A 27,493-nucleotide genomic window follows, 5' to 3' on the forward strand; every position below is an offset into this window, starting at 1 on the left:
CGCGTCTGACTTCGGATCAGAAGGTCGTGGGTTTGACTCCCATTGTGGTCGGTCTTCTTCCTTTTTATTCACTTATTTTTATTTTCCGTTTGTCGATTAATTACGCAAGTTCGCCTCTAACGGTACCAGTACCATCTGCGAGTCACGAGGCGACGAACAAATGACCGCATAGCGTAGTAGATAAGCGCGTTTGACTTCGGATCAAAAGATCGTGGGTTCGACTCCCCCTGTGGTCGGTCTTCTTCCTTTTGTATTCACTTTTTTTTATTTATCGTTTGTCGATTAATTACGTATGTTCGCCTCTAACTGTAGAAGCACCATTCGCGACTCAGGAGGTGACAAACAAATGACCGCATAGCGCAGTGGATTAGCGCGTCTGACTTCGGATCAAAAGGTCGTGGGTTTGACTCCCACTGTGGTTAGTCTTCTTCCTTCTCATTCACTTTTTTTTATTTTCCGTTTGTCGATTAATTACGCAAGTTCGCCTCTAACGATATCAGCACCATCTGCGAGTCACGAGATGACAAACAAATGACCACATAGCGCACTGGATTAGTGCGTTTGACTTCGAATTAGAAGGTCGTGGGTTTGAATCCCATTGTGATTGGTCTTCCTTTTTTATTCACTTCTTTTTATTTATCGTTTGTCGATTAATTACGCAAGTTCGCCTATAAGTGTACCAGCACCGTCCGCGAGTCAGGAGGCGACGAACAAATGACCGCATAGCGCAGTGGATTAGCGCGTCTGACTTCGGATTAGAAGGTCGTGGGTTTGACTCCCACTGTGGTCGGTCTTCTTCCTTTTTATTCACTTATTTTTATTTTCCGTTTGTCGATTAATTACGCAAGTTCGCAACTAACTGTAGCAGCACAATCCGCGACTCACGAGGCTATAAACAAATGACCGCATAGCGCAGTGGATTAGCATGTTTGACTTTGAATCAGAAGGTCATGGGTTCAACTTCCACTATGGTTGGTTTTCTTCCTTTTTTAATCACCTATTTTCATTTACCGTTTTTTGATTAATTACGCAAGTTCGCCTCTAACTGTACCAGCACCATTTGTGAGTCACGAGGCAATGAACAAGTGACCACATAGTGTAGTGGATTAGCGCATCTGACTTCGGATCAGAAGGTCGTGGGTTCGACTCCCACTGTGGTCGATCTTCTTCCTTTTTATTCACTTATTTTTATATATCGTTTGCCGATTAATTTCGCAAGTTCGCCATTAACTGGAGCAGCACCATCCGCGGCGGCGAACAAATGACCGCATAGCGCAGTGGATTAGCGCGTCTGACTTCGGATCAGAAGGTCGTGGGTTCGACTCCCACTGTGGTCGGTCTTCTTCCTTTTTGTTCACCTATTTTTATTTATCGTTTGTCAATTAATTACGCAAGTTTGCATCTAATTGTAGAAGCACCATTCGCGACTCAGGAGACAATGAATAAATGACCGCATAGCGTAGTGGATTAGCGCGTCTGACTTCGGATCAATAGGTTGTGGGTTTGACTCCCATTGTGGTCGATCTTTTTCCTTTTTTATTCACTTATTTTTATTTTCCGTTTGTCGATTAATTACGCAAGTTCGCATCTAACGGTACCAGAACCATCTGCGAGTCACGAGGCAACGAACAAATGACCGCATAGCGCAGTGGATTAGCGCGTCTAACTTCGGATCAGAAGGTCGTGGGTTTGACTCCCATTGTGGTCGGTCTTCTTCCTTTTTATTCACTTATTTTTATTTTCCGTTTGTCGATTAATTACGCAAGTTCGCATCTAACGGTACCAGAACCATCTGCGAGTCACGAGGCAACAAACAAATGACTGCATAGCGCAGTGGATTAGCGTGTCTAACTTCGGATCAGAAGGTCGTGGGTTTGACTCCCACTGTGGTCGATCTTCTTCCTTTTTTATTCACTTATTTTTATTTTCCGTTTGTCGATTAATTACGCAAGTTCGCATCTAACGGTACCAGAACCATCTGCGAGTCACGAGGCAACAAACAAATGACCGCATAGCGCAGTGGATTAACGCGTCTGACTTCGGATCAGAAGGTCGTGGGTTCGACTCCCACTGTGGTCGATCTTCTTCCTTTTTTATTCACTTATTTTTAAATATCGTTTACTGATTAATTTCGCAAGTTCGCCATTAACTAGAGCAGCACGATCGGCGACTCACGAGGCGACGAACAAATGACCACATAGCGTAGTGGATTAGCGCGTCTGACTTCGGATCAGGAGGTCGTGGGTTCGACTTCCACTGTGGTTGATCTTCTTCCTTTTTTATTCACTTATTTTTATATATTGTTTGCCGATTAATTTCGCAAGTTCGCCATTAACTGGAGCAGCACCATCCGTGACTCACGAGGCAATGAACAAATGATCGCATAGTGCAGTGGATTAGTGCGTCTGACTTCGGATCAGAATGTCGTGGGTTCGACTCCCATTGTGGTTGATCTTCTTCTTCCTTTTTTATTCACTTATTTTTATTTTCCGTTTGTCGATTAATTACGCAAGTTCGCATCTAACGGTACCAGAACCATCTGCGAGTCACGAGACAACGAACAAAGACCGCATAGCGCAGTGGATTAGCGCGTCCAACTTCGGATTAGAAGGTCGTGGGTTTGACTCCCACTATGGTCGTTCTTTTTCCTTTTTATTCACTTATTTTTATTTTCCATTTGTCGATTAATTACGCAAGTTTGCCTCTAACGGTATCAGCACCATCTACGAGTCACGAGGCGATGAACAAATGACTGCATAGCGCAGTGGATTAGCGCGTCTGACTTCGGATCAGAAGGTCGTGGGTTTGACTCCCATTGTGGTCGGTTTTCTTCCTTTTTATTCACTTATTTTTATTTTCCGTTTGTCGATTAATTACGCAAGTTCGCCTCTAACGGTACCAGCACCATCTCCGAGTCACGAGGCGACGAACAAATGACCGCATAGCGCAGTAGATAAGCGCGTTTGACTTCGGATCAAAAGATCGTGGGTTCGACTCCCCCTGTGGTCGGTCTTCTTCCTTTTTTATTCACTTTTTTTTATTTATCGTTTGTCGATTAATTTTGCAAGTTCGCCTATAAGTGTGCCAGCACCGTCAGTGAGTCACAAGGCGACGAACAAATGACCGCATAGCGCAGTGGATTAGCACGTCTAACTTCGGATCAGAAGGTTGTGGGTTTGACTCCCACTGTGGTCGATCTTCTTCCTTTTTTGTTCACCTATTTTTATTTACCGTTTGTCGATTAATTACATATGTTCGCCTCTAACTGTAGAAGCACCATTCGCGACTCAGGAGGTGACAAACAAATGACCGCATAGCGCAGTGGATTAGCGCGTCTGACTTCGGATCAGAAGGTCGTGGGTTTGACTCCCACTGTGGTCGGTCTTCTTCCTTTTTATTCACTTATTTTTATTTTCCGTTTGTCGATTAATTACGCAAGTTCGCCTCTAACGGTACCAATACCATCTGCGAGTCACGAGGCGATGAACAAATGACCGCATAGTGCAGTGGATTAGCGCGTCTGACTTCGGATCAGAAGGTTGTGGGTTTGACTCTCACTGTGGTCGATCTTTGTACTTTTTTATTCACTTATTTTTATTTACCGTTTGTCGATTAATTACGCAAGTTTGCCTTTAACTGTAGAAGCACACTTTGCGACTCACGAAGTGACAAATAAATGACCGCATAGCGTAGTTGATTATTGCGTCTGACTTTGGATAAGAAGGTCGTGGGTTTGACTCCCACTGTGGTTGTCGGTCTTCTTCCTTTTTTATTTACCGTTTTATCGATTAATTACGCAAGTTCGCCTCTAACTGTACCAACACCATCTGTGAGTCACGAAGCAATGAACAAATGACTGCATAGCGTAGTGGATTAGTGCGTCTGACTTTGAATCAGAAGGTCGTGGGATCTAGTCCCACTGTGGTCAGACTTCTTCCTTTTTTGTTCACTTATTTTTATTTTCCGTTTGTCGATTAATTAGCAAGTTCGCCTCTAACGGTACCAGCACCGTCCGTGAGTCACGAGACGACGAACAAATGACCACATAGCGCAGTGGATTAGTGCGTCTAACTTCGAATTAGAAGGTCGTGAGTTTGACTCCCACTATGGTCGTTCTTCTTCCTTTTTATTCACTTATTTTTATTTTCCATTTGTCGATTAATTACGCAAGTTTGCCTCTAACGGTATCAGCACCGTCTACGAGTCACGAGGCGATGAACAAATGACTGCATAGCGCAGTGGATTAGCGCGTCTGACTTCGGATCAGAAGGTCGTGGGTTTGACTCCCATTGTGGTCGGTTTTCTTCCTTTTTATTCACTTATTTTTTTTTTCCGTTTGTCGATTAATTACGCAAGTTCGCCTCTAACGGTACCAGCACCATCTGCGAGTCACGAGGCGACGAACAAATGACCGCATAGCGCAGTAGATAAGCGCGTTTGACTTCGGATCAAAAGATCGTGGGTTCGACTCCCCCTGTGGTCGGTCTTCTTCCTTTTTTATTCACTTTTTTTTATTTATCGTTTGTCGATTAATTACGCAAGTTCGCCTATAAGTGTGCCAGCACCGTCAGTGAGTCACAAGGCGACGAACAAATGACCGCATAGCGCAGTGGATTAGCACGTCTAACTTCGGATCAGAAGGTCGTGGGTTTGACTCCCACTGTGGTCGATCTTCTTCCTTTTTTGTTCACCTATTTTTATTTACCGTTTGTCGATTAATTACATATGTTCGCCTCTAACTGTAGAAGCACCATTCGCGACTCAGGATGTGACAAACAAATGACCGCATAGCGCAGTGGATTAGCACGTCTGACTTCGGATCAGAAGGTCGTGGGTTCGACTCCCACTGTGGTCAGTCTTCTTCCTTCTCATTCACTTTTTTTTATTTTCCGTTTGTCGATTAATTACGCAAGTTCGCCTCTAACGGTATCAGCACCATCTGCGAGTCACGAGATGACAAACAAATGACCACATAGCGCAGTGGATTAGTGCGTTTGACTTTGAATTAGAAGGTCGTGGGTTTGAATCCCATTGTGAATTGGTCTTCCTTTTTTATTCACTTCTTTTTATTTATCGTTTGTCGATTAATTACGCAAGTTCGCCTATAAGTGTACCAGCACCGTCCGCGAGTCAAGAGGCGATGAACAAATGACCGCATAGCGCAGTGGATTAGCGCGTCTGACTTTGGATCAGAAGGTCGTGGGTTTGACTCCCACTGTGGTCGGTCTTCTTCCTTTTTATTCACTTATTTTTATTTTCCGTTTGTCGATTAATTACGTAAGTTCGCCTCTAACGGTACCAATACCATCTGCGAGTCACGAGGCGATGAACAAATGACCGCATAGTGCAGTGCATTAGCGCGTCTGACTTCGGATCAGAAGGTTGTGGGTTCGACTCTCACTGTGGTCGAACTTTGTACTTTTTTATTCACTTATTTTTATTTACCGTTTGTCGATTAATTACGCAAGTTTGCCTTTAACTGTAGAAGCACACTTTGCGACTCACGAAGTGACAAATAAATGACCGCATAGCGTAGTTGATTATTGCGTCTGAATTTGGATAAGAAGGTCGTGGGTTTGACTCCCACTGTGGTTGTCGGTCTTCTTCATTTTTTATTTACCGTTTTATCGATTAATTACGCAAGTTCGCCTCTAACTGTACCAACACCATTTGTGAGTCATGAAGTAATGAACAAATGACTGCATAGCGTAGTGGATTAGTGCGTCTGACTTTGAATCAGAAGGTTGTGGGATCTAGTCCCACTGTGGTCGGACTTCTTCCTTTTTTGTTCACTTATTTTTATTTTCCGTTTGTCGATTAATTAGCAAGTTCGCCTCTAACGGTACCAGCAGTGTCCGTGAGTCACGAGACGACGAACAAATGACCACATAGCGCAGTGGATTAGTGCGTCTAACTTCGAATTAGAAGGTCGTGAGTTCGACTCCCACTATGGTCGATCTTCTTACTTTTTTATTCACTTCTTTTTATTTATCGTTTGTCCATTAATTACGCAAGTTCGCCTATAAGTGTACCAGCACCATCTGCGAGTCACGAGGCAACGAACAAATGACCGCATAGCGTAGTGGATTAGCGCGTCTGACTTCGGATCAGAAGGTCGTGGGTTTGACTCCCATTGTGGTCGATCTTCTTTTTTTTTTATTCACTTATTTTTATATATCGTTTACGGATTAATTTCGCAAGTTTGCCTCTAATGGTACCAGCACCGTCTGCGAGTCACGAGGCAATGAACAAATGACCGCATAGCCCAGTGGATTAGCGCGTTTGACTTTGGATTAGAAGGTCGTGGGTTTGACTCCCATTGTGGTCGGTTTTCTTCCTTTTTATTCACTTATTTTTATATATCCTTTGTCGATTAATTACGCAAGTTCACCACTTAAGTAGTGGATTAGCGTGTTTGACTTCGTTTCAGAAGGTCGTGGGTTTGACTCTCACTGTGGTCGGTATTCTTCCTTTTTATTCACTTATTTGTATTTATCGTTTGTCGATTAATTACGCATGTTCGCCACTTAAGTAGTGGATTAGCGTGTTTGACTTCGTTTCAGAAGGTCGTGGGTTTGACTCTCACTGTGGTCGGTATTCTTCCTTTTTATTCACTTATTTGTATTTATCGTTTGTCGATTAATTACGCATGTTCGCCACTAACTGTAGCAGCACCATCCGCGACTCACGAGGTGATGAACAAATGACTGCATAGCGCAGTGGATTAGCGCGTCTGACTTCGGATCAGAAGGTCGTGGGTTTGACTCCCACTGTGTTTGGTATTCTTCCTTTTTATATATCGTTTGTCGAATAATTACGCAAGTTCGCCACTAACTGTAGCAGCACCGTCAGTCACGAAGCGATGAACAAATGAACAAATGAACAAATGAACAAATGAACAAATGAACAAATGAACAAATGAACAAATGAACAAATGAACAAATGAACAAATGAACAAATGAACAAATTAACAAATTAACAAATTACCGCATAGCACAGTGGATTAGCGCGTTTGACTTTGGATCAGAAGGTCATTGGTTTGACTCTGGTCGGTAATTATGCAAGTGCGCCACTAATGTACCGTTTGACTTTGGATCAGAAGGTCATTGGTTTGACTCTGGTCGGTAATTATGCAAGTGCGCCACTAATGTACCGTTTGACTTTGGATCAGAAGGTCATTGGTTTGACTCTGGTCGGTAATTATGCAAGTGCGCCACTAATGTACCGTTTGACTTTGGATCAGAAGGTCATTGGTTTGACTCTGGTCGGTAATTATGCAAGTGCGCCACTAACTGTACCGTTTGACTTTGGATCAGAAGGTCATTGGTTTGACTCTGGTCGGTAATTATGCAAGTGCGCCACTAATGTACCGTTTGACTTTGGATCAGAAGGTCATTGGTTTGACTCTGGTCGGTAATTATGCAAGTGCGCCACTAATGTACCGTTTGACTTTGGATCAGAAGGTCATTGGTTTGACTCTGGTCGGTAATTATGCAAGTGCGCCACTAACTGTACCGTTTGACTTTGGATCAGAAGGTCATTGGTTTGACTTTGGTCGGTAATTATGCAAGTGCGCCACTAACTGTACCAGCACCGTCCGCAAGTTAGCCGTCTGACTTGACTTCGACTCAAAGTGAGTGCGAACTTTTCCTTTTTATTCACATTTCTATTTATCGTTTGCTGATTACTCGCAAGTCAGGAGATGCTATCCCCACTGCGTCTAAATTTCATCGCTCTCCTATCCCGCTTTCTACCTTCCGTCTTAGGCACCGCTTCTCTCTAAAACCCATAAAACAAAATACACAGTTCTTGAAACCTTACTAGGGTTTACCTCTCTTTCTTCCTCCATTTCCACTCACCGTAACTTCTCCTTCTCTACTTTCATTTCCCCTTTCTTCGAATTTTTTCACATCTGTTATTCGCTCTGATCTACACTCCCCTTTCGCTCTTTCGTTTACAGAAAATTTCAAGAAATACAACTGAATCAATCGTGTATGAATAACTTGGTGCTAGTATATATATATTTAGGATTGTAAATTGAAGCATGAATTTGGATTGTCGTATTGTTATCGTTCATACTGATTCAAACTTTTCGTTCTTGATATATTGCAGCTGGAAAGATCTTGATCCTGTTTGAGGAAAAATGGCCTCGGTTGGACAGCCGCCCTCCTTCAAGAAACGGGAGTTATCCGCGACGAGAGAGGAGGATCAGCTTATTGTAACTCCTCTTGGGGCTGGCAATGAAGTGGGTCGATCCTGCGTTTATATGTCTTACAAAGGCAAAGTTGTGTTGGTACGTTTTTGAACTCCTCATGATTTCCCACTCATTTTCTGGGTAGAACATACAGAACTGTAATTGAATAAGTGGTCATGTTTCTTTCCCCGCTTACTTTTCTTGGAGGATAGTTCGATTGTGGAATTCACCCTGCTTACTCTGGCATGGCTGCTTTGCCGTACTTTGATGAGATTGACCCCTCAACAATTGATGTTCTGCTCATTACTCAGTATGTATTTCTTTTTAAAATAGTTATAAAATGCAGCTCTTAGATCGAACTTTGCATTTTAATTCTCTTGTTTACTTCTGCAAAATCAGTGAATGACGGTGGATGGTTTATGCAATTGCATTTGTGAATGGGTGTAGGGTCACTGCTTTGAAATCTTTGCCCCTAAAGATGAAAAGCGTTCCTTTCCTGATCAATTTTTTCTAGGCACAACTTGTTCAACATGTTGTTTAAAACTCACGTCTCCTTATTAAAATCCATGGCTCTTTTAGCATGGAAAATGCAGATACTCTAATCGTCTCAGCTTTCTTTATTTTCTTCCACCTTTTGTTTGTGTTCTTGTAACTAGGATAATTTTCTGCACACTTATTTTGCAGCTTTCATTTGGATCATGCTGCATCACTCCCTTATTTCTTGGAGAAGGTACGTTGTTTTTAATTGAATTGCAGTCTGATTATTGTTCGAGTACATAAACTAATTTAGCATTTAATATGATAGACTACATTCAAAGGACGAGTCTTTATGACTTATGCTACTAAAGCGATCTACAAGTTGTTGCTGTCGGACTTTGTGAAAGTGAGCAAAGTTTCGATTGAAGATATGTTGTTTGACGAGCAGGACATAAATCGTTCCATGGACAAAATTGAGGTAAATGATTTCTTAGAATGGATGTCTATTGGTTTCCTGTTTCGTCGATGTCGATAAAATGGATCAAATTTCAGTATAGGAAATTTTAGTGATTCTACCAAATTCATACTTTCTATTGAATCTGCTAGACGTTTTATTTGGTAACAGTTTATATTTTCCTCCCTCACTATATATGATCTGTCTGTCTCTGCCCTTATCCCCTCTTCTGCTGTAGTTCTTTGTTAACTATTTTCGTTAAAATGTTTGAAATTCAGTTCTTATAGTTTCCAGAACCAAATATAACAGTACTAGAAGTGGTATTTTGTTGTATTCATGCATTTTTTTTCTGATTGTTCTTTGAAATTAACTGATTTATAAAATATAATTTGATTTAAATGTTATATTTCTAAAATTAACATGTATAAGAGAAGAAACAAATAGAAACAGAACAACAGAGAAGAAACAAATTGAAATGTAATACAGTTCTAAAAATGCTTTCTGGAAAAGTAAAAATGATATCTGTATGATAATCATTTTACCCACTCTAATGCAGATTCGTTATATTGATTACATTGTTATCAACTTGCATAGGTTTCATCTCTATGCTTACAGATTTGCAATGATGAAAACGGAAATTAGTTTCTCTTATTCAATAACAGTGCACAGTAATTGCAGGTCATTGATTTCCATCAAACAGTAGAAGTAAATGGTATTCGGTTTTGGTGTTACACTGCTGGTCATGTGCTTGGTGCTGCCATGTTTATGGTGGATATTGCTGGCGTCCGAGTCCTCTACACTGGAGACTATTCGCGTGAAGAAGATCGACATCTTCGAGCCGCCGAGATGCCTCAATTTTCTCCTGATGTTTGCATAATTGAATCTACATACGGTGTCCAGCTCCATCAACCTCGACATATTCGAGAGAAGCGCTTCACTGATGTTGTACATTCAACCATTTCTCAAGGTGGTCGTGTGCTAATTCCAGCTTTTGCCCTTGGACGTGCCCAGGAACTCCTCCTTATTCTTGATGAGTACTGGGCGAACCATCCCGACCTCCATAATGTTCCCATATATTATGCTTCTCCTCTGGCAAAAAGATGTTTGACTGTATACGAGACGTACACGCTCTCCATGAATGATAGGATCCAAAATGCCAAATCAAACCCCTTTAGATTCAAGTACATATCCCCACTAAAGAGCATTGAAGTTTTCAAAGATGTTGGCCCATCAGTGGTGATGGCCAGCCCTGGTGGACTTCAGAGCGGTTTATCACGACAACTCTTTGACTTGTGGTGTTCGGATAAGAAAAATTCATGTGTGCTTCCTGGTTATGTTGTTGAAGGGACACTGGCTAAGACTATCATCAATGAACCAAAGGAAGTCACCCTCATGAGTGGACTCACAGCTCCTCTTAACATGCAGGTTCATTACATTTCGTTCTCTGCTCATGCTGACTTTGCGCAGACCAGCGCGTTCTTGGAAGAGCTCATGCCGCCCAACATAATTCTCGTGCACGGAGAAGCTAATGAGATGGGGAGGCTCAAACAGAAGCTTATATCCCAGTTTTCTGATCGGAATACAAAGATTCTTACTCCAAAGAATTGTCAGTCTGTTGAAATGTACTTCAACTCTCAGAAGATGGCAAAAACTATTGGAAAATTGGCTGAGAAAACCCCAGAAGTCGGCGAAACTGTCAGCGGTTTACTGGTGAAGAAAGGATTTGCACATCAAATAATGGCACCAGATGATCTACACATCTTCTCTCAGCTATCAACTGCCAACATCAACCAGCGTATTACAATTCCATACTCGAACGCCTTTAATGTGATTGTACGCAGGCTCAAACAGGTATATGAGAGTGTAGAATCTTCAACAGACGAGGAGTCTGGTGTTCCAACAATTCGTGTGCACGATCGTGTGACAGTAAAGCACGAATCAGAGAGGCACATCTCACTTCACTGGACATCAGACCCGTTAAGTGACATGGTATCGGATTCTGTTGTAGCTCTCATCCTGAACATCAACCGCGAGGTACCGAAAGTCATCGTCGAGTCAGAGGCTGTAAAAACGGAAGAAGAGAACAAAAAGAAAGCCGAGAAGGTAATTCATGCCCTCCTTGTTTCACTCTTTGGCAATGTGAAGTTAGGAGGAAATGGGAAGCTGGTGATCAACGTTGATGGGAGTATAGCAGAGCTTGATAAACAGAGTGGGGAGGTAGAAAGTGAAAATGAAGTTCTCAAGGAAAGAGTAAAGACAGCCTTCCGGCGAATCCAATGCGCTGTGAAGCCAATTCCTCCCTCTACATCTTAGCTCGAGCTGAATGTACCTGCTGCTGCTGCAATATGATGAGATATGATGAGAGACTATTCCACCTGGAACAAAAGGATCAAACCCTTCGACACCCTACGCAGGATCTACAGCTTGTACGCTTTCGATTAATCCATAAGGATCGGATACCCATATTCCCGGACTATTTTCTATATCTGGGCTGTACAAGTAGAACTGATCTGTGTTCTTGTAGCTGACTACTGACTATCATCCAATTTAGGGACATAAAATGTATTTTACAGGTTCAAAAGTTGGAGAAATCCCATGAATTATTTGAACTTTTTGTTTGTTTGTTTGTTGTTTGTTGTTTGTCCACTTGGATTTTGGCGATTGTCTAAAAAAAGTAAGAGAGAGAGAGAGAGAGAAAAAGTCGTATGCCATATCATATATGAATGGTGTTGAGCAAATGACAGCAAAGGCAGCAACTCAGAAACTGGAATTATTGATAATTGAAGATTATTTAATGTTGCCTTTCCTTCATCCTTAATCAATCCCTTCCTCCACGCACCTACTACCCAATCCATTAGAGAGATTGGGAGAGAATGTAAAATCATGCCCTAGGCCCGCTTCGGGGAAGAGAGAGAGAGAGAGAGAGGACTCGAGGATTTACTTTGCGTCAACTCCTTTCCCCTTCCCATTGCATTTTACAAGATCTCGGTCTACCGATCAGCATTCTCGGTATGCTCATTCTTCCTCTTTTCTTTAATCTTTCATTAATTTTTGCATTTTCGGGAGCTCTTCAATCATTTTCATTGTAATTTGTGAGAAACTTCAACGTTTTTGCGTTTGCTATTTACGCATTCGCAATCTTGGATCGACTCGGGAATGAGCTGCATTTTGCTCTCTCAGATCATTTGTCTCTGATGTTCTAATTTCAGCTATTCTCTTCGTCTCTCTGTCTCTCTGTCTCTCTGATTGCGGATGCAATGCGGGAGGAGAGATTCCAGCGTTGGTATTTTTCTTTTTGAGTTGTTAATTTCTTGAATTTGTGCATTCACAAAGTTTCCTTCTGTTTTCTAAGAAAGTTTTTTGAGGTTCTAACGGACTGCATGTTTGTATTCGACGATCTCATCTCTCTCCTCTCATTTCGGATTTCCTTTTTCGAAATCAGCCTGAACTTTCCGTCGCAAAATGATGCAGAATCGAGTCGGATCATTCTAGCTTGCTAATTGTCGGGTTGCATGTTTGTCTATCATCAATTTCTGTGCGCACGGTATTTGCGTCACTGGAAACTTGCATCCATGGAATAAACTGTTAGATCGGGATGAGAGGAGGATGAATATCAACTCCTCTTATAGATCTGCCAAACCCTGCGAAACTTTTTCATTAGTTTTCGTGTTCGTTCTGGAGGAAGGAGTGTCTCCTTCCACGCTTTGGTTCAAGAGCGATTCCTGCATGTGACTTCCAAGATTTCAAATTATTCTCTGCTTTGATGTTGACTTCTTTGATTTTGATAGATATTGTCGCTTTATTTTCTAAACATTATCATAAACTTCGTACGCATGGCTGTTCTTGAAAACAATGCACATGCTGCCAGGATTTCACATTAACCCCCTTCAAGTAACCTGTTAAGCTGTTAACAGTAGTTTCCATCCAGTTCTTCGCCCAAATGGCCTATTCCTACATCGATTAATTTTGTTAAAACAGTAGCTGGTGCTGCAAGAATTTTACTCATGATATTGTTTTGTATGCTTTTTGGCAGAAAATTGCGCAGTTATTGGGCAGTCATGGAGAATTCCAAGGTGTTGTCAAACACGAGAAATGTGATTTACTCTGGAAAGCATGCTCTACTTCCTCCCAAGAGTCCATTTCCTAGTGGTTCCTCCCCATATGCTGATTATTTCCCCAGTCCCATTATTGGGTCAAGAGCTGTGCAGAATCCCAGAGAGGGAAATGTGCACCATCATAGAACATCATCTGAAAGTCTTCTAATGGAGGATCAACCTTCTTGGCTCAATGATCTTCTCGATGAACCTGAAACACCTGTTCAAAGAGGTGGTCATCGACGTTCATCGAGTGACTCCTTTGCGTACTTGGATGCAGGAAATGTTTTGAATGAAAATTATACGCAAGATGACTCCCAATGTAAAAATATGTATTTACGTTCCTGGGCATCACAAGATTTTGATTTCCGCAAAGATCCCCATCAAGCTTCTTTCAATATGAAAGCAAGCTCGATCAAACAGAAGAACAGGGCATGGGAATTGCCTCCAGCTACATTGACAACTAACCTGGGTTCCCGGCCTTCTGCCAAAAGTAGCATTCTTCTTGAGAGCTCGAGGTCGTTAAGTACACCACAGGAAGCAAATGGGTTCTCATCAACAACTACTGAAAAGCAGGATTCAGCAGAAGCCAGTAGTATGCCTGATCGAAAGTCATCCGAGAGAATAGATGGTCCCCATATTAAGCCAGCTCCGGCTGATACAGATAATAAAAGAGCTAAACAGTAAGTTTTGCATTGCTTGTTATCTACATTATTGTTGTGCAAAAAAAATCCTCTCCCCCTGCACATAATTTTGAATTCTGTTTTGCAATCATGTCTCCCAGATTGTTCCAATCTATTTGTTAGTCTCGTACCATCTTTAGTTGCCTGCTGCTTAAGTTTTCGTGTTGGTTTATGGTTTGCTTTTCCACTTGAATAACTTCAATGTTTTGCTTTGCTAAGGAATTATACATTCAAGAAACCAGGATAGAATTAGAGGGTTCTTTTTAGAAAAGTGTTGGTCTATAATTCTTAAATTTTTCTTGTCGATGCATTCTTATTTCGACCAACCTAGTGAGCCCCTCTTGTCTTATTGTGGATCGTTCGAGTTTTTACCTATGACGCATTCTTAAGTATCACATCTGCTTCTTGATTTAATGATCATAGGAGCACTATGATTAAAATGAAGATCACTAAGTATCAACGTAATCTGAACACAGTGATTACGTTGATAGATTAATATTATCTGCATGCGCTCAAATTGCTAGGGAGTTTATTTATTTTTCTAGATTTTCATTTTCTGTGTCACTTTCTTGATAGATTAATCCACCTCTTCTTCCCCACTCCTAATACTGGGACGTATTCTCAGACAGGAATTGGGAGAGAATCTCCATTATAAAACTTGCTGATATTGGATGGATGTGTGTAGTAATAGATGGATATAACATGCCCTTCTGAAGAAATGCTAAATATAACGTGTGCTTATGTTATGCAGAGATGTACTATGTATGTGATTTGACCCGACTTGTTATGAACACAGGCAATTTGCTCAACGTTCACGTGTACGTAAACTTCAGTACATTGCAGAGCTAGAACGGAACGTACAAGCTTTACAAGCAGAAGGTTCTGAAGTTTCTGCCGAGCTTGAATTTCTTAGTCAGCAAAACTTAATTCTTGGCATGGAGAATAAAGCACTCAAGCAGCGATTAGAAAATTTATCTCAGGAGCAGCTTATAAAATACTGTGAGCTTCCATAACTCTCAAACTTGAGTTTTGACAGTCCGTTCTAATGGTTTATTTTACTTTTTTTCCAAAAATGTTGAATTGGTCTTGGATGAAAAATTCTTCTCTCAGTCGGTTTTGAACTGAATTTTTAAAAAGAGAAACATCCTTTAATTTGCTTTACTAATATGACTTGAATGTGACATTATATTTAGTGGAGCATGAAGTGCTGGAGAGGGAGATAGGAAGACTACGAATGTTGTACCAACAGCAACAACAGCCTCAGCCACCACCTTCCAGCCTTAAACGTACCAAGAGCAGAGACCTTGAGACGCAGTTTGCCAAGCTCTCTTTGAGACAGAAGGATGGGCGTTCGGGTCCCGAGTCTATGGCCGGTCCAGTTCAAATCTAGATTTGCAAATCAGTTGGGAGTTGTTGTGCATGGCCTAACGATTTCTCGGATGTACGAAACCATGTTTGTCGATTACTTGTGCAGGATACCCAGGGCTCATCAAAAGTCAGTCTGTACTCAGCATTTGACTGTGGTGGCTCTTGGTAGATGTGAATGAGAATCTGCCAATGCACCTGGCTGTCATGGCTGGAAAATGTCCTCTTTTGGGCTGGTGACTTGCCGGTGGTGATATCTATTTTCTAAGCATGGTCTCCTATGGTTTTTTTTTATCAGGATGTAATGAAAATTCTAGGTGTTTTTCAAGTCCCCCATTCCTCTTGGGGGGCTCTCTCTTTTTTTCCCCTAAATCATATGCAAATGCATCCAGAGTATTAGGTGTTGCGGGCATGAATGGTACTAACAATTACTATTGAACAATATCAATGATCATGCTTGATATCCTCCTGCTTTGTGGGTGGGCCAAAGTGCTAAACATTGAGCCTTTGCCCAATAATTTCATTCTGATGACCCATTATATAGGGGTGTCATTTGACCTGTCATTTTGAATGGTTACCAATAAAGCTTGTTTGTGCATTATGCAAAGTGAAAGCAATGGCTGCCGGCCTTTATATAACTCCAAGTAATCCCCTAAAGGAAATGATATTTGCAATCATAAAAAAAAATGTGGTCCATATAGTACATGGTCATCAGATTTATCACAATCTATAAACTATGCCATGAGAGAACAAAAGTTCATCAAAAGTAGCTGATGAATTTTCATTAGAGAATTGGAATCATATTGGTTAAAGCGCCTTTAGATCCAAACCCCTGAAAAGAAAAACAAGCGTTCATGAGATGAGAATAGGATGAATCTCGTCTCTGTGACGTAAGAAAGCAAACGATAAATAAGAAATTGTGACTAATGAAGACGAGCATGCTCATGCCCTGGCTTAGAATTGGGTTGCTTATTATAGAAGTTGTGGAGTCCATTTTTTGTATTATTAACTGTAACGGCCTAAACCTGCCGCTAGCAAATATTGTCCTCTTTAGGCTCTCTTTCGGGTTTCTCCCTCAATGTTTTGCTAGGGAGAGGCTTCCACACCCTTGTAAGGAATGCTTCGTTCCGCCCTCTAACTAATATGAGATCTCACAATTCACCCTCCTTCGAAACCCTGCGTTCTTGCTGGCACTCGTTCCTCTCTCCAATTGAGGTGGAATCTCATATTAACTATAGGCTTTGAGATTGACCTCAAGCTTTTAACATGATTAAAAATCAGAAACTTGCATTATGTTAGAATTCTATTGTTTCACTTACTAAACCACCTGTCATCCATTTACTATGGTTGGTTAAGAGCAACTGCAAGTTCAGAGCTCAGATATGTAAGGTTTTCCCAACAAAATTGTCAGAGGAGCTTACCTCAACAAGTCAATAAAAGATCGAACTAGATCTGTTACTCATGCATGCCGCCGTCTTTTCGGACCATCTTCAGAGTATAGCTCCCAATCATTATGATCAAGAGGGCTCAAGTCATCGAGTTCCGCAATGGCAAGCAAGTACTGAGTGAGCTTCATAAGCTCTTGGTCACTATCACGATTAGCATGAGCTTTCCTGAATGGCCTAATTACCAGGCCATTTTGTGGGTTCATTACAAAGTTTCTCCGAAGATCATCAAACATTATAGTATTTCTCGAACTATAAAACTGCAAATTCCCAATCAAAATAAAATTTATAACAAAGTTTCACAGAAACAATCATATTCTAAAAGATAGATTTGGACGTAAATTGAAATCATCGCATACCTCTGGAAACTGTGCCCAAATCAAGCCTAGTGGCTTGCAATCAAAGGTCCCACGAGAATCTGACTGAACTGTGATCATAGCTAAATGGTCTAGAAGGGCAGTGATTTTGTAGTTTGGATTACTGAGAACGCCAAGCTGGCCCATCTTTAATTCAACCCACTTAAGGCTGCCAATGGAAAGGTACAATAGATAAAAGAACAAGATGTTCACATATCCGAAAATTTCCAAGAAATTGATAACATCTACTTCACTGGCAGCAAGCATGATTATAACACATGCACTCGTTAGTTATGGAATATCTACTGTTTGTGTCAAGGGGCGATGGAACATAAAGACTAAGAAACAATGAGTGGAACAATTGTTGTGAGATCCCATATCGGTTGGAGAGGAGAACAAAACATTATTTATAAGGGTGTGGAAACCTCTCCCTAACAGACACGTTTTAAAAACAAGACCTTGAGGGGAAGCTCGAAAGGGAAAGCCTAAAGAGGACAATATCTGCTAGCGGTGGACTTGAGCTGTTACAATTGTATAGGAGGGCTATACAAGATTCTCAAATCTTTCAAGAACTTGGAAATCTCTTAAATAGAGTTTTGCTCCAATCCAAAACAGGAGATTTTGCAAACCTTATCCGCATGCAATTCCTTACCAATACCCAACATCTCATTAACTTCCTTGCTCACGTCCATGCATCCCTGACTGATGTCATTAAAATAGAAGCCCAAAAGGTCCTAATGTCACATGCAGCTTTATATTCCTATCAAGGTGTGTCTATGACTCTGTGTTGATTTACACCGTCGAGACAATTTTAAATCTCAATCATTTGTTTCTATTGCAAATTCATTTATTCATTTACGTTATTTCAACTTTTTCCATAGGTTGAAGATGTTTGCAACTCTGTTAGGGTAGTGGATACCGCTCTCATAAAAAGGAGGAATAATAAAAGAAATGAGGGCATAAAAAGCAGCAGGCATAACTTGTTTATAATACTTGGAAATGGAAACTGACCTGGTTGCTGACCATATCATGATATCATATTCAGCATAAGCAGCAGTCAGAAATTCATGAAGATCTGCACTCGAAAAACTAAGAACTTAAAAAGAATGAAAAAAAGAAGGGAAAAACATGTGCATAGACAATAACGAATCAAACTGAAAAATAGTTACAGATAGAACATACAAGGCCGCATGAGTTGAAGAGGATTTTCTGCAGGAGAACGATGATCAAAAAGTGTATAATCAATGTCCAGAACAAGTAATTTCTTTCCTTCACGGCATGGATTGCGAAGTTCTATCTACGATCCAACAAAAGCGGGAGAAACATTTGTAGTTAATGAATCAAGATGATAATAACTCAAAAGTAAATCAATCTATGAGTTATAAACAATCGATGAAAGTACAATGCACAAAACTTCATTGTATGCATCTAAATCCTGTTCGCCACATTGATATATCGCAACTAAAATTCTTTGACATGCATAGTTAACTAAGTGATTTAAGGAAAAAGAGAAATCAACAACACCACTAGAGAAACCAATAGGAATCAACAGCAACACCACTAAAGAAAGCCAACCAGTAATTTCACAGAGACGAAGATGTAAAACTATGAAAATGTCAGCATTTAAACACACACACTACCTCATGATACCTATAATCAAAATTCCTTTGTAACAAGTCATATTTCATTATACGAACTTCGAAGGATACATGACTTCATAATAACTTTTCAGGTACTTGAACTTTCAGATTTATTTAGAACAACTAAAGTTGCTGAACATCATTCAAGGAGAAAAGAAACAACTCACCTTGTATTGACCAATACGCCTTCTCAGTTTCTGCTTATTGACATCCTTGTCCTTAATGTCAATGACTTCATCTTTCCCAAGTTCGAAATCGTCAATAATTTCAGGGGAGTCCACTTGATCCACAATTATATCATCTTCAACAGTTCTGGTATCTCGATTTGTAACATTGAAATCAATCGGTAACTTTTAAAATAAGAATATGCAAATGCAATTAATAAACATGGAACTGCAGCAAGAGAACCCTTCCAGTTCTTTCATCTAAAAAGTGTAGTTTAGCGTTCAGCAACCAGAACTTACACACAGATTTGAGCGATTGCATATAGGTTTCAAAAGCAACGCAGTCCAGTATCGAATCGTTGATTTCTCAAATAAAATAATCGAATTCATAACCTCTTTCGCAAATAAAACGAACAATAAAGGGAAGAAATAGGGTAAAAATGCTCCGAAAGAAGGAAACTCAATCGATGCAGTTCAAATTAGAGGGCAACAACAGAGGAGTTGAAGGATAGAGAGCCGAACCCGATCATGGTCATCTTGAGAGATGACTTGAGGGGAAGCTGAGAGAGCAAAAGCGAATCATCGGCTAGTTTGGATCCGACTTTGGGATAAAGAAGCTTTTGGCGCTTGGGCAAGACGTTGGTAAGCTCGCAGATTCGACGCTTCAGCTCAGCCACAGAGTCATCACCGCAGACTCGTACAGTGTACTCCTTCCCGCTCCATTTCACCGTCAGTGTTATCTCTTCCTCCAAAGGAGAGGAGGTGGACGCTGAGGCAGCCATTGTCGAATTCCCAACTTCGAAGCTTTCTTCCTCGCTCCCAACCAAAACCTCTCCACTCAATGAACCTCTCGATCAAATGAAATCGAATTGAAACTGTAGCACGTTTAGTATCAATTTGTTTTCCCTTTTAGAACAATGCTTTTGGGTGGGCCGTTGATAACAATATCGATCAAATAAAAGCAAATAATCCTCCCTATCGCCTCAAAATCACATTTATACATCAACCCAAATCGATCAAAAAAAAAACCTCTCCTGGCCCATTGGATTTTAGTTCAAATTTGACACCCCATAACTCAACTTGTTGTCGCATGTTTCCTCCAAAAATTCTTAGGTTGCCCAATAAAAAATTGTTTCAAGAACATTCATGTATCAGTTCAAGTCCATCGCTAGTAGATATTATCCGTTTTAGCTCGGTCCACTGCTAGTAGATATTGTCCGTTTTAGCCCGGTCCATTGCTAGTAGATATTGTCCGTTTTAGATCGGTCCACTGCTAGTAGATATTGTCTGTTTTAGCTCGTTACGTATCATCGTCAGCTTCACAATTTTAAGACACGTCTATTAGAGAGAAGTTTTCACACAATTAGAAGGAATGTTTCATTCCCCTCTCCAGTCGAGGTGGGATCTATCTCACAATCTTAAAAGGCGTTTATTTGAGAGAGGTTTCCATACCATTATAAAGAATGATTTGTTCTCTCTCCAACTGATGTGAGATCTCACAATCCACCGCCCTTGAGGGCCCAGCATCCTCGCTGGCACAATCCACTCCCCTTGCCCAGCATCCTCACTAGCACACCGCTCAGCATCCTCGCTGGCACAATCCACTCCCCTTGAGGGCACTCACACAATCCACTCCCCTAGCATCCTCGCTGGCACAATCCACTCCCCTTGCCCAGCATCCTCACTAGCACACCGCTCAGCATCCTCGCTGGCACAATCCACTCCCCTTGAGGGCACTCACACAATCCACTCCCCTTGCCCAGCATTCTCACTAGCACACCACTCAGTCTGATACCATTTGTAACAACCCAAGCCCACAGCTAGTAGTCCACTTTGGTTCGTTACATATCGCCGCCAACCTGATTTACTCAGATGTCTACAATATATTGTTTACTCAAATGTCATAGAAATTATTCGTTTCCCTCTCCAACCAATATAAGATCTCACAATTCATATGCTCCTTATTTAGTCAGATGTCAAGTCTAAGAGTACTTGATATAATTCTAAAGGTCGATCAGAGTTCAAAATATAGGTTATATTATGGTCGTAGAAGTGGAACATTGAAATGCTTCAATCCACCAACACAAAGGTTATTCAAAAGGAATCATAACTTCTATCTGAAATGGAATCACTACCAGAAATGTGAGCTAAAATGGAGAAGAACAAAGAGGAATCATGAAGGGGGCAAAAGAAGTTACATACAGGCAGCCCCTTTCTACAGACTTAATCTTCATACTCTGTTTCCTCATCATCATCTTCGTTTTCAGCATATCCCCAGCCCTCCACATTCTCACGGTCCTCCTCCGTTTCTTCACTGTCTTCTTCTTCTTCTTCGTAGTTTTCTTCTTTAACCCGCCATGATTTTTTAACTGCAGCACTCATTGGGGCAGGAGATGGCGTTGCACCTTTTCGCTGTGCTACTTTCGAAGGCGGTAACTTCAAGTTTGGTTTAGGCCTGTTCCGTTTCTGGTTTTTTACATTTACCCGTTTTCCGCCATAGCCATCTTGATCACTGGCTTCTATCTCATTATCCCCATTGTGTGGAGCATTGCCATTGTCTTCTACAAAATGTCCAGGGTGTTCCCTTTTCAAATGGAGTTTAAGCTTGTATTCATGGATGTACGCCTTTTCACACCCTTCATAGGGGCAAGCGTGTGGACGGTCTGATGATGCCGAAGCAGAAGCTCCCCCAGAAGGTTTAGAAGCCTTAGTTTGCTTCTCGAAAGGTGGGGTATATTTGACCACTTCAGCTGTCGCATTCTATAAAGATGACAATTATTTTAGTGTAAAAATAACAATCTACCTAGATTGACTGCTCAACTTAAAGATTACTTTGTCATAAACAAGAGTAAGGCTCGTATTAATATTCAACAAATCCAAGAATACCTTTATATAATATCAGGGTATCCTTGGAAGATAGCATTAAGCAAAAAATATAAGAACGAAAATGAAAGGACACGAGATATAAAGCAATGCACTTAACACAAGTTGTTACCTTTTCATGGTGAGATGTAACGTGGTTCTTCAATTTGTACTCGTGTGCAAATCTCTTTCCACAATCAGGGAATGGACAGATATGATAGTTCTCTTGTGAATGCGTTTTCATATGTGATCTCAAGTTGAAATCCAGGGAAAATGCCTACAGAGAAACATCTAAAATGTGAGTGTCGAGAGGTTTGCACTTCACGTGTAAAGAAATAAGCTACATGCACGCAAATTACAGAATTATCTTGCATGCCGAACTGATTCCCTCGTAACGCACAAGCTATTGTAAACAAAGCACAAACTAGTGACCGAATAGAAGCTCGAACACAAGGAATAAATGTTCAGGACTGGACACTCTATGATAAGTCCTAATACTGACAACGAGAAACTTGATGTGATACAATTTCCAGTAAGCAACAAGTGCTGTTTCAGCACAATCACAACATATTCCAGAGATTTGTTGAATTCATAGAATTCCAAATGATATTATGGCATTTACACAATCCAAAGAGAAGAGGCATCTCTAACAACAACCAACTTAATATGAAAATTAATATATGAAGTTATTATCATGTGATTAATAGTGAGACATATTTCTGCATTGCAAAAGAAAACTAATCAGATGTGGGTCAAATTCTCGAGTCAGTTTAGAAATGCATACAGCTGCCTTTAATATAGAAAGATTTAAAATTAACATACAGTTGTTGCCTGAAGAATTATTTTCACAATGGATCGATTGATCACCTTACCACAGCCTTCATGAGGACACACAAAATCTCTTTCACCAGTATGAATAAGGAAGTGTCTTTTCAACTTCGAGCTATCCAAAAATTTCTGCAAAAAAGATATATTTTTTGGTGTGAACATACAAGTTGACGAATAAGGAGAGAATAATTAATAAGAATATGAGAATAAATTCACATGAGAAACTTTCTTGATGAATAATAATAAGTGACCTTATCGATGGGAGGTGAAAACTAGAAATAGTGTATATTCACTTCATCTTAATATGAAGGGAGTTCACCAAATATGGTGATATTGATGTCCTACCTCTCTTGAGAACTTATCTAGTAGTTATTTCTTTCATTACTTAGTGGACCCCTTCCTTTTTAGGGAGTCTGTTTTCTTGACTCTTTGGAAGGTGAAAATCCCAAAACCGGTGGTGTTCCTTGTCTGGCAAGTTATTCAAGGAAGAAAAATACCTTGGGTAGGCTCTCGAGGAAGTTGACGTCCTTGGTTGGGCCTTTCTGTTGTATCCTTTATTGAAGCTAGGAGGAAGATCTAGATCATTTATTTTGGAGTTGTGATTGTGCTCGCTTGGTTTGGAACTACTTTGGAGTGTTTGGCCTTCAGTTAATCCATCATAGAGCTTTTAGTAATATGACCGAAGAGTTCCTTCATCCGTTTTTTAGGGGAAAGGAAGTTTTCTTATGGAAATTCTTGATGTGTGCTTTGTTGTGGGGTAATTGGTTGGGCCATTCTGCTGTATCCTTTGTCAGAGGGTGGAGGAAGATCTGAACATTTATTTTGGAGTTGTGATTATACTCGTTCGGTTTGGAACTACTTATTTGGAGTGTTTGGCTTTCAATTAGCCCGTCACAGCTTTTAGTGATATGATTGAGGAGTTCCTCCTCCACCTGTCTTTTATGGGGGAGAAAGTTTTGGCAACGAGTCCCTTTTGTAATTATTCGTTAGGTCTCATTCTGTTAGATTGGAGGCCCGTCATCTAGGGTGCTCCCTTTTTGTGGGCTTTGTTTTTTTCTTTTTCTTTTTTTTTTTTTTTTTTTTTTTTTTTTTTTGTTGTATACCCTTGTATTCTTTCCTTTTTATCTCAATGAAGGTTGATCTTTACAAAATATATATTATATATATGTTCCTATTTGTTATTCTCTAGCATACGAAGTTCTATCACGAAAATCAGAAGAAAAAAAATACCATACCCAAATATGGAAAGAGAAGGATGAGTTAAACTATATATTCATTTGATAAATGGCTGGTTAATCCACAATAATAAAAGCTCAAGCTACTTCGACCATGGAATTTTATAGAAATGTCCTAGTTCAGTTCTAACATATCTGAAAAGAAAACACAGGACAGTACCTTTCCACAGCCATCGTAGTGACAAACATATTGCCTCTCCCCATGAATGTGAGAATGCTTCCTCAAAGCACCTGCATCAATAAATGTTTTTCCACAGCCCTCATAGCTACAAAGGAAAAGCACTTCAGTGGTGGGTTCTGGTTCAGGTTCTGGTGCTTCCGACTGTTTTGACTTCTCCTGTAGTGCCTTCAATGTATCCTCTAAGCAAAAACAAGAGGAAAAAAAACCTTTGAGCAAGTATAAACAAATAAAAATAGAAAAGGCCGAACCATGGACCTAATTGAAGTAAGTTTCCAGAATTTATTTTATTTCCTCCACATGTGGAGTGAAGTACAGGTAGTTGATGAAAGGAAGGGGGAAAAACCACTTTACGATATCATCAAATAATCAAAATAATAATACATCAGCCATCCAATCAAAAGTACTGTCCATAAACAACAAAAACACTCAATAGCTTTCTATTTGTTAAAGAGAGGTCTTATGGCTTTGGTATCCATAAGCAAACATTTAACATACTAAATCATAGTCCTTTCTATCCACCGAACGCAAAATTCCTTCCTCTAAACAATCGATGATCAGAAATTTACGAATCAAGTTAGAAACAGCACCAAAATAAAACGAACATAAAAGCCTTTAACCGCTATGGTGGAACACCTTAAGCTCACGTTTATGTTTCTAAACAACATTAATTCAACGAAAGAAAATATTCAGCAATATAGTAATGAAATAAATAGTACCTGTAACCCATTTGAAAAGAAAGCACTTTCCTCCAGTTGCAACAACATCTTGGGGGACCCTAAAAGGTAGCAACTAGCATCATTAAGGCAAGGATACAATACGATATTACAATTCTTTCACATTTGACAGTATTTTCTTTATTCTGACAAGAACAAAAGAATCAGCATGCATGGTTAGAATTCTGAATTTCTCCCATTTGAGCGCATTTCATTTGTTTCTTCTAAAAGAATATCTAATTGATAGTCTTTCTCATTCTTTGGATGATACTATAAACAAAAAGGAACCCAATTCAATCCCTTGATTCCAGCCTAGGCTGGAACGGAACTGCAAGTGTCTCTACACATCTCTCTTCTAAAGGAAAAATTAATAGTTCTTCTCTTATAGAAAATAGTTGTCGAAATCAGATAGTTATAGTTCCTAAATTAAGCCCTAAGCGGAGAAAGAGCTTCATCGCGGTACGTAAAACATTAGAATAATCTGGCGGGAAAAGACAAAGTGAAGAATGAGATTACCATTCTTTGATCCATTTGACAGAAGAATTCGTGTTCTTCCGAATGGGTCGCCTGTCGAATAGATTGTGATTAAAGTGAGTCTCCATGTCTCTTTCTCGGCCTCTCTCCCTTCGCTCCTCCAAGCAAACGAACGCAAACTCAATCCAATCGACAAGAGCCTCGAAAGAGTAAGTTGAATCGATGAGAACGAGAAGCACTCTGGGGGAAGCGAAAGAGGGCGCTGGATGAACAGGCAACGGGAGAGAGACGAGACCACGATAGAGACGGAAGGTCTCAGGTTCCGTTCCGTTCCGTGTTCATGTCGGTTTACAGGTTTAGTCTGCTGGGTATTACTGAACCGGACTTTGGACCCTTTAGGTTTAGTCGGACGGTGTCTACATGTTTCGTTGTTTGGTTGGTTAGGCTAACCATGGTTAGGTTAGCCTGCTGGTAAAATTCAAATATTAAACATTTACAAATAATAATTTATCATAAATATTTAATCCAAATGTCTTAATCTTTATAACAATCTCAAAAGGAGTATAAAGTTAGATTGGCTCGTGAACTTTATTTTTTAATTGGGTAGGTTGACCCGACCTGTAACTGTTCAAGTTTACTATTAGTAGATATTGTCTGTTTTGGCTCGTTACGTATCGTGGTCAACCTCACGATTTTATAAACGTGTCTTCTAAGGAGAGGTTTTCAGACCCTTATACGAAATGCATCGTCCTCCTCTTCAACCGATGTGCAATCTCACACAACCAAACAAGTTTCAATTGGTAAAACGAACCAAACTTTCAATTTTTAAAAAATTCAACCTAACTCAATCTTTACGTGAACCTTTTCTTTTAGATTTCAATCTTAGTATAATCTTTAACGAGTATAACAAGAGGCAAGAATGAAAAAGAATTTTATCTAGACGAGTTATTGGAGCTCATTTGAAAAAGACGACAAAAAAAAAAAAGTCAATGGAAAAACGCGCGCAAACATATGTCTCAAAATACCCTAAACTTTGTTGCATAACCTATGCTATCCAACTGAGCAATAGAAATCAGGTTCTTGTTGAGACTAGGAATGTATATGACATCCTTTAATGTCCACTGATTTCTTGCGGAAGTTTTATGCAGACATCTCATTTTCCTTCGATTTTCAAATTTTTGTTGTCGACAAGATACACCTTCTCGAAATCTCAAAACTTGAAATTTCTAAACAACTCATTATTTGGAGACGAAGGAAAAAATGCACCTTAATCCAAAATCCAGAATTCAATCGGTTGAGATATAATATTTGGAGAATATATTATTTAGAGAATATATCCGAAATATTATATTTTAATATTCTTTTTTTTTTATAATTTGATTTATAATATATTTTATTTTATTCTCATTATTTACAATATTTAATTAGTTTATATTTTTATTATCGGTAGGTATTAGTAAGTAGCTTGTATTATATTTAAAGCTTATGAATATCCATGAGAACCTACCTTCAATCCCAATTTTATTTCTCATTCTTAACACAATCGGACTGTCCACGCTGAAAATTACGTTGGTGCTCTTTGAAAAATGAAAAAAGTTAACTATAAATTCATATGAAAAACGACCCAAAATGGTTCAAGAGAAGAATCTATTTGGATGTGATTTTTAATGAACACAAGCCTCAATTTGACCAAATTATGACATTCCTTGCAATAAAATTGAAAACTATTGACGGTATTTTTTCACCCGTCCTAAATGATCAAATTATGGTTCTTTCGTAATGGTGTTGGTCGAAAGATCTGACATGCATGACTAAAGATTTTAGTTCTTTTGATTTTTACACTTAGTATTTCTGAACTAGCTCATAACGCTTGTTTAAAAAAAGAAGCTCGTGAAAAAAAAAAGCTCGTCACGAATTGATCCCGTAAGAAAAATGACCTAAAAATGGTTTAAGAGAGAAAAAAAACTCAATTTGACAAAAAAAAATTCATAATTTTTTTAATAGTTCAAGTCTACCGCTAACAAATATCATCTGTGTTTGGCTCGTTATGCATCACTGTCGGCCTCATTATTTCTAAAACGCGTCTACTAAGGAGAGATTCGCACACTCTTATCCCTTGGGGCCAGCGTACTCGCACCCTCATAAAAAATACGTTTGAGATCTCACAATCTACCCATTTGGGGCCAGCATCTTTGTTGGCACGTTCGATGTCTGACTCTAATACCATTTGTAAGAATCCAAGCCCACCACTACCAGATATTGTCCATTTTTGCCCGCTACGCATCGCTACCAGCCTCATGTTTTTTAAAATACGTCTACTAAGGAGAG

At 39.9% G+C, this 27,493-nt stretch overlaps 4 protein-coding genes and 27 non-coding genes across 33 annotated transcripts in view; 29 read left to right on the top strand and 2 right to left on the bottom strand.

The window, feature by feature from the left end:
• TRNAR-UCG (transfer RNA arginine (anticodon UCG)) overlaps nucleotides 1-51 on the top strand; it is a 74-nt gene extending 23 nt beyond the window's left edge. The window contains exon 1 of the tRNA in view: nucleotides 1-51. This exon is cut by the window's left edge and continues 23 nt beyond it. This is a non-coding gene — a tRNA (tRNA-Arg).
• Nucleotides 52-162: 111 nt separating this feature from the next.
• On the top strand, nucleotides 163-236 carry TRNAR-UCG (transfer RNA arginine (anticodon UCG)). Its single transcript has one exon. It is a non-coding gene; the product is annotated as a tRNA-Arg (tRNA).
• Nucleotides 237-348: 112 nt separating this feature from the next.
• Nucleotides 349-422, top strand: TRNAR-UCG (transfer RNA arginine (anticodon UCG)). The gene has a single exon. It is a non-coding gene; the product is annotated as a tRNA-Arg (tRNA).
• Nucleotides 423-716: 294 nt separating this feature from the next.
• TRNAR-UCG (transfer RNA arginine (anticodon UCG)) lies at nucleotides 717-790 on the top strand. The gene has a single exon. It is a non-coding gene; the product is annotated as a tRNA-Arg (tRNA).
• Nucleotides 791-1,087: 297 nt separating this feature from the next.
• On the top strand, nucleotides 1,088-1,161 carry TRNAR-UCG (transfer RNA arginine (anticodon UCG)). The gene has a single exon. It is a non-coding gene; the product is annotated as a tRNA-Arg (tRNA).
• Nucleotides 1,162-1,263: 102 nt separating this feature from the next.
• TRNAR-UCG (transfer RNA arginine (anticodon UCG)) lies at nucleotides 1,264-1,337 on the top strand. Its single transcript has one exon. It is a non-coding gene; the product is annotated as a tRNA-Arg (tRNA).
• A 297-nt stretch (nucleotides 1,338-1,634) lies between these two features.
• On the top strand, nucleotides 1,635-1,708 carry TRNAR-UCG (transfer RNA arginine (anticodon UCG)). Its single transcript has one exon. It is a non-coding gene; the product is annotated as a tRNA-Arg (tRNA).
• Nucleotides 1,709-1,819: 111 nt separating this feature from the next.
• TRNAR-UCG (transfer RNA arginine (anticodon UCG)) lies at nucleotides 1,820-1,893 on the top strand. The gene has a single exon. It is a non-coding gene; the product is annotated as a tRNA-Arg (tRNA).
• A 112-nt stretch (nucleotides 1,894-2,005) lies between these two features.
• On the top strand, nucleotides 2,006-2,079 carry TRNAR-UCG (transfer RNA arginine (anticodon UCG)). Its single transcript has one exon. It is a non-coding gene; the product is annotated as a tRNA-Arg (tRNA).
• A 112-nt stretch (nucleotides 2,080-2,191) lies between these two features.
• TRNAR-UCG (transfer RNA arginine (anticodon UCG)) lies at nucleotides 2,192-2,265 on the top strand. The gene has a single exon. It is a non-coding gene; the product is annotated as a tRNA-Arg (tRNA).
• Nucleotides 2,266-2,565: 300 nt separating this feature from the next.
• Nucleotides 2,566-2,639, top strand: TRNAR-UCG (transfer RNA arginine (anticodon UCG)). Its single transcript has one exon. It is a non-coding gene; the product is annotated as a tRNA-Arg (tRNA).
• Nucleotides 2,640-2,750: 111 nt separating this feature from the next.
• Nucleotides 2,751-2,824, top strand: TRNAR-UCG (transfer RNA arginine (anticodon UCG)). Its single transcript has one exon. It is a non-coding gene; the product is annotated as a tRNA-Arg (tRNA).
• Nucleotides 2,825-2,935: 111 nt separating this feature from the next.
• On the top strand, nucleotides 2,936-3,009 carry TRNAR-UCG (transfer RNA arginine (anticodon UCG)). Its single transcript has one exon. It is a non-coding gene; the product is annotated as a tRNA-Arg (tRNA).
• A 112-nt stretch (nucleotides 3,010-3,121) lies between these two features.
• On the top strand, nucleotides 3,122-3,195 carry TRNAR-UCG (transfer RNA arginine (anticodon UCG)). Its single transcript has one exon. It is a non-coding gene; the product is annotated as a tRNA-Arg (tRNA).
• Nucleotides 3,196-3,307: 112 nt separating this feature from the next.
• Nucleotides 3,308-3,381, top strand: TRNAR-UCG (transfer RNA arginine (anticodon UCG)). The gene has a single exon. It is a non-coding gene; the product is annotated as a tRNA-Arg (tRNA).
• Nucleotides 3,382-3,492: 111 nt separating this feature from the next.
• TRNAR-UCG (transfer RNA arginine (anticodon UCG)) lies at nucleotides 3,493-3,566 on the top strand. The gene has a single exon. It is a non-coding gene; the product is annotated as a tRNA-Arg (tRNA).
• Nucleotides 3,567-3,854: 288 nt separating this feature from the next.
• On the top strand, nucleotides 3,855-3,928 carry TRNAR-UCG (transfer RNA arginine (anticodon UCG)). Its single transcript has one exon. It is a non-coding gene; the product is annotated as a tRNA-Gln (tRNA).
• A 296-nt stretch (nucleotides 3,929-4,224) lies between these two features.
• On the top strand, nucleotides 4,225-4,298 carry TRNAR-UCG (transfer RNA arginine (anticodon UCG)). Its single transcript has one exon. It is a non-coding gene; the product is annotated as a tRNA-Arg (tRNA).
• Nucleotides 4,299-4,409: 111 nt separating this feature from the next.
• TRNAR-UCG (transfer RNA arginine (anticodon UCG)) lies at nucleotides 4,410-4,483 on the top strand. The gene has a single exon. It is a non-coding gene; the product is annotated as a tRNA-Arg (tRNA).
• Nucleotides 4,484-4,595: 112 nt separating this feature from the next.
• Nucleotides 4,596-4,669, top strand: TRNAR-UCG (transfer RNA arginine (anticodon UCG)). The gene has a single exon. It is a non-coding gene; the product is annotated as a tRNA-Arg (tRNA).
• Nucleotides 4,670-4,781: 112 nt separating this feature from the next.
• TRNAR-UCG (transfer RNA arginine (anticodon UCG)) lies at nucleotides 4,782-4,855 on the top strand. The gene has a single exon. It is a non-coding gene; the product is annotated as a tRNA-Arg (tRNA).
• A 295-nt stretch (nucleotides 4,856-5,150) lies between these two features.
• On the top strand, nucleotides 5,151-5,224 carry TRNAR-UCG (transfer RNA arginine (anticodon UCG)). The gene has a single exon. It is a non-coding gene; the product is annotated as a tRNA-Gln (tRNA).
• A 111-nt stretch (nucleotides 5,225-5,335) lies between these two features.
• On the top strand, nucleotides 5,336-5,409 carry TRNAR-UCG (transfer RNA arginine (anticodon UCG)). Its single transcript has one exon. It is a non-coding gene; the product is annotated as a tRNA-Arg (tRNA).
• A 288-nt stretch (nucleotides 5,410-5,697) lies between these two features.
• On the top strand, nucleotides 5,698-5,771 carry TRNAQ-UUG (transfer RNA glutamine (anticodon UUG)). The gene has a single exon. It is a non-coding gene; the product is annotated as a tRNA-Gln (tRNA).
• Nucleotides 5,772-5,882: 111 nt separating this feature from the next.
• Nucleotides 5,883-5,956, top strand: TRNAR-UCG (transfer RNA arginine (anticodon UCG)). Its single transcript has one exon. It is a non-coding gene; the product is annotated as a tRNA-Arg (tRNA).
• Nucleotides 5,957-6,068: 112 nt separating this feature from the next.
• TRNAR-UCG (transfer RNA arginine (anticodon UCG)) lies at nucleotides 6,069-6,142 on the top strand. The gene has a single exon. It is a non-coding gene; the product is annotated as a tRNA-Arg (tRNA).
• Nucleotides 6,143-6,705: 563 nt separating this feature from the next.
• Nucleotides 6,706-6,779, top strand: TRNAR-UCG (transfer RNA arginine (anticodon UCG)). Its single transcript has one exon. It is a non-coding gene; the product is annotated as a tRNA-Arg (tRNA).
• A 920-nt stretch (nucleotides 6,780-7,699) lies between these two features.
• Nucleotides 7,700-11,734, top strand: LOC111788148 (cleavage and polyadenylation specificity factor subunit 3-I). Of its 2 annotated transcripts, none has more exons than XM_087124146.1 (6): nucleotides 7,700-7,992; nucleotides 8,113-8,293; nucleotides 8,407-8,504; nucleotides 8,879-8,924; nucleotides 9,000-9,149; nucleotides 9,804-11,734. In XM_087124146.1, exons 2-6 carry the CDS (start codon nucleotides 8,144-8,146, stop codon nucleotides 11,436-11,438), a joined length of 2,079 nt encoding a protein of 692 aa, XP_086980272.1. In that variant the 5' UTR covers nucleotides 7,700-7,992; nucleotides 8,113-8,143; the 3' UTR covers nucleotides 11,439-11,734. The 2 variants fall into 2 exon arrangements, with proteins under 2 accessions (XP_086980272.1, XP_023524148.1); XM_023668380.2 differs by having other exon boundaries at nucleotides 7,702-7,860.
• A 151-nt stretch (nucleotides 11,735-11,885) lies between these two features.
• On the top strand, nucleotides 11,886-15,730 carry LOC111788156 (uncharacterized protein At4g06598). Of its 2 annotated transcripts, none has more exons than XM_023668403.2 (4): nucleotides 11,886-12,134; nucleotides 13,159-13,902; nucleotides 14,699-14,901; nucleotides 15,096-15,730. In XM_023668403.2, the coding sequence occupies exons 2-4, from the start codon at nucleotides 13,184-13,186 to the stop codon at nucleotides 15,290-15,292; spliced, it is 1,119 nt and encodes a 372-aa protein (XP_023524171.2). In that variant the 5' UTR covers nucleotides 11,886-12,134; nucleotides 13,159-13,183; the 3' UTR covers nucleotides 15,293-15,730. The 2 variants fall into 2 exon arrangements, with proteins under 2 accessions (XP_023524171.2, XP_023524178.2); XM_023668410.2 differs by lacking the exon at nucleotides 11,886-12,134 and adding an exon at nucleotides 12,214-12,408.
• A 145-nt stretch (nucleotides 15,731-15,875) lies between these two features.
• On the bottom strand, nucleotides 15,876-19,781 carry LOC111788169 (ubiquitin family protein). The gene is made up of 7 exons (XM_023668423.2): nucleotides 19,395-19,781; nucleotides 18,876-19,020; nucleotides 18,251-18,365; nucleotides 18,080-18,143; nucleotides 17,072-17,237; nucleotides 16,689-16,972; nucleotides 15,876-16,099 (listed from the first exon to the last, which is right to left on the bottom strand). The coding sequence occupies exons 1-6, from the start codon at nucleotides 19,652-19,654 to the stop codon at nucleotides 16,727-16,729; spliced, it is 996 nt and encodes a 331-aa protein (XP_023524191.1). The 5' UTR covers nucleotides 19,655-19,781; the 3' UTR covers nucleotides 15,876-16,099; nucleotides 16,689-16,726.
• Nucleotides 19,782-20,888: 1,107 nt separating this feature from the next.
• YY1 (zinc finger (C2H2 type) family protein) lies at nucleotides 20,889-25,513 on the bottom strand. Its single transcript, XM_023661318.2, has 6 exons — nucleotides 25,208-25,513; nucleotides 24,695-24,753; nucleotides 23,958-24,157; nucleotides 22,602-22,691; nucleotides 21,868-22,011; nucleotides 20,889-21,632 (listed from the first exon to the last, which is right to left on the bottom strand). The coding sequence occupies exons 1-6, from the start codon at nucleotides 25,291-25,293 to the stop codon at nucleotides 21,096-21,098; spliced, it is 1,116 nt and encodes a 371-aa protein (XP_023517086.2). The 5' UTR covers nucleotides 25,294-25,513; the 3' UTR covers nucleotides 20,889-21,095.
• Between the last annotated feature and the right edge of the window lie 1,980 nt (nucleotides 25,514-27,493).

This window comes from Cucurbita pepo, chromosome 1 (assembly GCF_057944985.1).
Source record: "Cucurbita pepo subsp. pepo isolate OVF chromosome 1, ASM5794498v1, whole genome shotgun sequence".
Classification (NCBI taxonomy): Eukaryota; Viridiplantae; Streptophyta; class Magnoliopsida; order Cucurbitales; family Cucurbitaceae; genus Cucurbita; species Cucurbita pepo.